The 7,613-nt window shown below is 43.5% G+C and overlaps 1 protein-coding gene across 1 annotated transcript; it reads right to left on the reverse strand.

Annotated features, from left to right (window-relative positions):
• Nucleotides 1-2,793: 2,793 nt before the first annotated feature.
• Nucleotides 2,794-3,751, reverse strand: LOC138238108 (butyrophilin subfamily 1 member A1-like). Its single transcript, XM_069187992.1, is given in 2 exon segments — nt 2,794-3,403; nt 3,405-3,751. Coding segments are annotated over 2 exon segments (570 nt in total). The 5' UTR covers nt 3,654-3,751; the 3' UTR covers nt 2,794-3,082.
• Between the last annotated feature and the right edge of the window lie 3,862 nt (nt 3,752-7,613).

Genomic DNA, 7,613 nt, shown 5'->3' on the forward strand with positions numbered 1-7,613 from the left:
AAAGCCAGTGTTGAAGATACAGAAGGTGTTTCTAAGCTCCTCTTAGTTTTAGTCAGTGTTAAATTACCTGAGAGTAACAGACAGGTTGTGAATTGTTTTAAAAAAAAACTTTATTAATGGGGTTGATTATGGTAGGAAAAATGTCCATGTATTGTGGACTGTTTTTTAAATCATGTATGTGAAGAGACTGTAATCATTTTACTTTGATTCAGTCTTTATAATTTAAAATGATTATTGTACTGTATAACATTGATTCATGTATAACCACATTACTTCATATGTAAAAGCATTATTTAGGCAAGAAACCAGCGAAACCAAAGTTCACAGGTTTATTTACTGGATGATCAGAATCTTGACAGGAGTCTCAGACCAACTTCCTGCACAGCTTCTCTCCTGGAAGCGTCCTGTGAGTCTATGAGTTCTCCTCCTTTTCGTTTCCTGAACACACAGGGGACACAGCACCTCAACACCATCAAAGACAGACCACAAACATGACCAGTGGGAGATCCTGTGCAGTAAATACAGTTGTCAGCTGATTGCTAACTACAGAAATGTCATTGACAGAGAGAAAAACATCATACATTTTGCAAAAACATTTGCACTTTAAAAATGGAAAAACTATGTTTTAACTGCGCATCTCTAAATGTAACACTATAGAACCAATAACTGAACTGAGACTTTACTGTACAGACTGCTTCACGAGATACAGATTCACTAGATTCACTGTTCCTTCAGATTCAGTTCCTTCAGTCTGTCAGTGTGAGACACTCCCTTCAAACTAAAGAGTTTTAGTTCCTTTGGCCTGTCACTGTGGGACACTCCCTTCAGTCTAAAGAGACTCAGTTCCTCCAGCCTGTCAGTGTGGGACACTGCCTTCAGACTAAAGAGACTCAGTTCCTCCAGCCTGTCAGTGTGGGACACTCGCTTCTGACTAAAGAGATTCAGTTCCTTCAGCCTGTCAGTGTGGGACACACAGTCTGTATCTATTAGTCACTTTCTAGTCACCAACATTCCATTTAGTCTAGCGGACCAAATTGTAATTATAATTATTTAAATTATAATAAGTATTTTAGTTGAGACCTGTCTAATATGGAACAGACCTTTTACAACATTGTAGTCATATAGACATTTTCAGTCAAGAAGTTTAATTTATTTGTATAATAAAATGTATTTCTAAGAGAATAATTGAACAGCTCGAAGTTCAATATTCATTTTGTCAACAGCGTTTCCCCGCGGTACAGCACTGCGTCACAAAGTAAAATATTTCAGATGTGGTCGGAGATGCAGAATTAGGAGCTTTTCAGCTTGTTCTGAGAGTCTGGACACGGCTGGGATTAAAACAAAAGTTGAACAAGTAACGAATTGTAGCGCGTTTTGTTCCAATACAGAGGAACAAAAATAAGCGAAATGAAATATATTTATATACTGTACATGCCAAAGTTTCACAAATAATCCCTCAGATAATGATGTTGAATACACAAACTGCCGAAGCAATGCAGTAAACTCCCGGTGCAGTCTCTCGTGTTTTGGGTTAGTTTATATATATTAAACACAGCTGAACACAACACCAGGAATGAGTTTAACTTCACTTTTTAGTAGAACAGCAGGTCTGTCGCCATCTTCTAACTCGCTTGCTCTAGGGAGCGTCTCACAATTACCACACTAACCAGCGCACAAGGGAGTGTGTTAAAACTACCTCTCACGACACAGTCCCTCTGTGGACAGAGAATCGTCCACATGAAATGTTCAAACGGCAGGACGGAAGGCAAGACTGACACGGAGCCCAGGTTTCTGATTCTGAAGAAAAAAAACTGCCCTTGGCTTTTCATGTGAAGGAAAGCAGAGCTTTCACTGGCCCATTACCACACTTTATGGTAGCAGCCATATCAGCAGCCATATCAGCCTGCAACTCACAACTGGCAACCCACTGAAGCTAAGCAGGTGTGAGCCTGGTCAGTACCTGGATGGGAGACCTCCTGGGAAAAACTAAGGTTGCTGCTGGAAGAGGTGTTAGTGGGGCCAGCAGGGGGTGCTCACCCTGTGGTCCATGTGGGTCCTAATGCCCCAGTATAGTGATGGGGACACTATACTGTAAACAGGCGCCGTCCTTCGGATGAGACGTAAAACCGAGGTCCTGACTCTCTGTGGTCATTAAAAATCCCAGGGTGCTTCTCGAAAAGAGTAGGGGTGTAACCCTGGTGTCCTGGCCAAATTTCCAATTGGCCCTTACCAATCATGGCCTCCTAATAATCCCCTTCTATGAATTGGCTACATTACTCTGCTGTCCTCCCCACTGATAGCTGATGTGTGGTGAGTGTTCTGGCGCACTATGGCTGCCGTCGCATCATCCAGGTGGGGCTGCACATTGGTGGTGGTGGAGGGGAGTCCCCATTACCTGTAAAGCGCTTTGAGTGGAGTGTCCAGAAAAGCGCTATATAAGTATAAGCAATTATTATTATTATTGAGAAATAAAATAAAGAAAAGACTAGAAAACGATCAGAGATCAAATAAAACGTCTCTCACAAACCACCACAGTAAAAACAAACCCCAAACGAACATAAAATACTGAATATAGTCATGTATCCCTGTATTAAAGGGAGCAGGGTATTAGACTGGCTGTAGCTGCTCACAGACGCAGCGCTGGTTACAAACTACAACTCCCATAACCACCCTGAGCCACTTCCTGTCTGCGTCACAGTCCCTATTCCTCTTGGCTGTGGTGACGTCAGCGGGTCCCTCCCCGTTCTGGCAGCTTCACGGTCACCGGCGCGCGCAGGAGAGACTCACACGGGATTTCATTTTTAAAAGTTTATTTTCTCAAAAATTAGAAAAAAACACAGCAGGGTTTCCAGAGATATTTACAAGTCAGGAGTACAGTAGGCTGGTAGCGAGTTATCTCGCTCTCTCGTACATTTAAGTTTTCCCCGTTTAATATTTTTTAATATAACGCATTTAAACACAACACAACATCGTCATCATCTACAATAACTATTGTATTTCTGACCTCATCTCACTGGCCGTCAGTAAACCCGTCTCCCAGTGTGAGCAGTGGACAGAGAGCTGGGAGAGAGTCAGCCTGTGTTCATGAGTCAGTGACGGGTTTAATCTCCACACTGACAGCAGGCAGCAGCTCAAGGTCTCTATACTGATCCCGGGTACAGAAGACAGGATAGATCTTCTCCCCCTGAGTGAAGACCATGTCAGTGAAAGTGTAGACATGAGCTCTGGACTCCACTGTGTAAAAGGAGACCTTCCTCTCCTCAATATCCACACACACCCCCAGCTTCCTGGGCTGCAGACTGCGGGGGAGATCAGTCTCAGGGTCAGCGAGAGCAAAGAAAACAGACCGGTAAGAGAGCAGACACCAGTAACCCCGCTGGGGAGAGAAGCTGATCCCCCCCTTTCCTCTCTGCAGACTCTCTGGTCACTCCTATTCTCCAGCAGTCATTCACCTCCACCTCCCAGTAGTGTCTCCCTGAGGTGAAGGCCTCCCTGCTCACGACACATTCCCAGTAATCAAACCTGTGAGGATTGTCAGAGAGACTCTTCCTCTCTCCCAGTCTCACTCTCTTCCCATCCTCAGACAGGCTGAGCTCACAGTGAGCTGTATCAGGGTCCAGAGTCACAGCAGCTGGGGAATAAAACACAAACATCACAACAGGCTCCTGCCGATCACAGTCCAACTCAACTCCATCAGACTGTGAAATGTCTTTGTCCCCAAACACACAGAGAGAGAAACACCAGTCAATTACTAATGACTGCTCTTCCCTTCCAGAGAAACGACATCTTCTTCACTGTTTCACTAGTGTTACACATGCAGGTGATCCCCAATATCCTCTAAATACAAACATTAAACACTTGTGTTCACAGCGATTAAACTTTATTTTTTTAAACAACATTATTAATAAACACAGGACCGACCGGACTGCAGGAGAAACTACAGCCCGACCAGTCGCTTTCAAACACTTCACAACCCACCACAACGACCTGTATACTGTTAGAAACTGGACAGCCTGTCTGTTAAACCGGTTTATTTCAAATCCCAGTTCAGCAGCTCGTTCATCTTCTCTAAGACCATTTTCCTGACGACGCAGAATAAAAAAAGTGCCGAATTCAAAAGACTGAATAATGCTCGTTTGTTACAGAAAATATATATATCATGGAGAAAGCAAAGCCTTACTGAAATATAAGAAAGCCTTCACACTTACTTTGAAAATGCCAAGAAGTGTTCAATTGAAAGCAGAAATAACACATCCAGAAACCCGGAGAGAAAGACGAGAGAAACAGAGGCGCTCATACTGACATCAGACTGCTCGCGCTCACTGTCCGCCTCTCTGATAGGAGACTCCAGCTGTCAATCAGTGAGCTCTGACCACTGACAGATGGGGGGCGGGGCTTATACATGCCCAGAGCGAATGGGGGTTTTAATCAATTTAATTCAAGAAGCTTTATTCGCATGACTAATGAATACTGACTTAACACTTACTTCAGTGTTAACTCTTGATACTTAATACTCTCTTTTTGTCTGCCGGTCAATCTAGTGAAGATCAAAGAGATTCTTCTCAGTTCTGATTTTTTTTACTCCTGGAGAATAGAAAGGTTGAAAAAAGAGCCTGTCCAGTATAAATATATTGGACATGGCCTAGAAAAATAGGTATCTACATATGCTACATTTTCAAAAATCACTTTTGAAGAAATGAAATGTTTTTTTTGGGGGGGTCGATATTTCTTCCTAGTGTGGGTACTGAGTAAGATATATATAAATCTGATGTTTCAGACTCACAAACACACAAACACTCCAGGTGGGAATGACCTTTGAGGGGCTGGAGGTTTAAGAGGTTCAGCTCCTGAAAACACAATATTAACACAGCCAGAGGAAAGAGGAAAACAGAAGAAGAAAAGGTGATTTTATAATGTTTCTTCCTGCTGACCCATCAGCCTGGTTGACGTGTGAAGAGAACCAGCCATTTCTCAGACCAGAGAGAGGCCTACAGGCCCCAGAGGAGCCCCTGTACCAGAGTCCCACTGCTGCCGCTCACAGGAGGCTGTAAGTCTGTGAAACTGCAGGGGAAGAGTACTGTCAGCATACCATCCTTTTATTCCATCCTTTAACAGTGTTTCTCCTTAGGATTTGAATGGCTTGTTATTATGAGACTGGCTCTGCTCCTGATTCCTCCTATATTCCACAGTTATTCCCAAATCCAGGGTCACTGGCTCTGCCACATTCAGCCTGTAGACCCTCAGTCAGGAGTGAGCAGAGACCAGAGCACATGGCCTTCAAGGAAAATGAGTTTTCTACACTTTCAGTTACCTCCAGGAGAGACTCATACTGGCCATTAGACTAAAACACAGGATGGAGATAGAAATTCCCACCATGATACTTTGATCTTCACAGCCCACAAGTAGGATGTTACAGAAACATGAGATTGAAATACATCTCCTTCTGTTTACAGACCATCTCACACTAAAGAGACCTTCTGGACTCAAGAACTCAATAACCCCAGACACTAGGGCTTAAAACAGCATCTCTATCATCAAGAAGAGACAGACCTACCTGCAGCACTGCACAGCCACTGCCATTCTGAAACAGAGATACAGACACTGTTAATCACAGACACACACTGGAACACAGAGATACAGACACTGTTAATCACAGTCTCACACTGGAACACAGAGATACAGACACTGTTAATTACAGACACACTTTGGGCTCCACGTTGAGACAACGATGTCACGACAGTTTACATTATGAATCTCTTAGTACCAAAACTCAGGGGGTCAGAGGTAATGAAATTCACTGGAGACAAGTAATGTTTTCTTGAACTGGTTTCTTTCAAGAGACTAAAAGTTAAAATTACAAGAGAACTTCAGACATACTGTATCAGTATAAAACAAATCAGAAGCTCAGCTTCATTCACACTGAAACCAGTGTGAAACCTCCTCTTTATTGCTCATGTTCTAAGAATTGAAAAAAATACATTAGTAATATAGAAGTATTTAAAAACAGACTTCTATGATGTGTTATTTTTATGATACATTGTTGGTGTTGTCCAGGTCTTTCCTGATCCAACAGAATTGCCCTTTTGGGAGCTCCCTGCCCCCCAGTTCCCCAGTTTAAATACCCCTCTGTCCTCCACACACACTGACAGGGAGAGAGCTGGAGCCCAGCAGGAGCTGTGACTTTACACACAGTGGACTTACGCAGGTCAGGGATGGGGCTGCCTTCACCTGTACAGAAGAAAGGAGAGGGTCAGTACTGAGCTGTAGTGTCCTGGGGGACACTGTGTCCAGCACAGACAATACTGGGGTTATACCCCAGACAGGTGAACAGGGCAAAGGTCATGTAAAGATATAGTTTATAGTGTGACAGTGTGTGGGTTATCAGGCTGTGCTGTTCGCTGGCTTTATGTCTAATATCTCTGAAGGAGATCGAGCACCAGTGTGAAAACAGCTCACAACCAGCAGCCCACTGAGACCCTGCAGTGTGAGACTGGCCAGTACCTGGAGGGGAGACTCCTGGGAGAGCTGAGGCTGCTGCTGGAAGAGGTGTTAGTGGGGCCAGTAGGGGGCACTCACCCTGCAAGCCCCAGTACAGTGAGGGGGACACATGATATTATTCTTAATGTTATTATGTAGGATCATGAGGTCAGCAGTGAAAGTGTTCTTACCATCAGTTTTAATATTGTAATAACAGATTTTGTCATCCATTTATTAAAATGCTCCACTGTGTAGGACTCATGATTTGTACCCATGACATGTAGTCTCCTACAGACTGTGAGCTTTTCATAGTAAAAAGGTTTTTATTTATGTTGGGTGATTTTATAGCTCAGTCAGTCCAGCACAGACATGGTTCCACTGGCTGAATGACAACATGATCACTGTGAAAGGAGATGAGGTTTTCCACAGGAATATGATGTGAACCTGCAGTGAATCTCAGTTTACACTGATTCTCATTCTCCTTACTCTTTTATCAGTGCATTTCCCACCAGGAATCAATACTCATTAATATTAGTGCTCAATAGCAGTACTGTGTCTGTATCTTCAACAGGAAACACAGACCTACCTGCAGCACTGCACAGCCACTGCCATTCTGAAACACAGAGATACAGACACTGTGAATCACAGTCACACACTGGAACACAGAGACACAGACACTGTTAATCACAGTCACACACTGGAACACAGAGATACAGACACTGTGAATCACAGTCACACACTGGAACACAGAGATACAGACACTGTTAATCCCAGTCACACACTGGACCACAGAGATACGGACTCTGTTAATCACAGTCACACACTTGCAATAAGTATCAGTATAGTCAGTACTGAGTTTCACACAGTGTACATACGTGATTTAGGGATAGGAGCTCGCTTCACAGCATCTGCAGAGAGAGAGAGTAGATCTTTATTATGTTAAAGACCTTTATTGCTTCTTACCTGTTATTATACCAGAGTTTATCCTACAGTCTGTAGTCAGTCCATTTCAGGATCCCCAGTCTCCACTGCAGTGTGGATCAGAGTGTCAGTGAGTGTGAGCAGCAGTGGCTGTAAGACTGGAGTCTCACTCAATAAGACTGAGCAGCACAAGGCAATAAGACACACAGACTCAT

The sequence above is a fragment of the Lepisosteus oculatus genome, chromosome 4 (genome assembly GCF_040954835.1).
Source record: "Lepisosteus oculatus isolate fLepOcu1 chromosome 4, fLepOcu1.hap2, whole genome shotgun sequence".
NCBI lineage: Eukaryota > Metazoa > Chordata > Actinopteri > Semionotiformes > Lepisosteidae > Lepisosteus > Lepisosteus oculatus.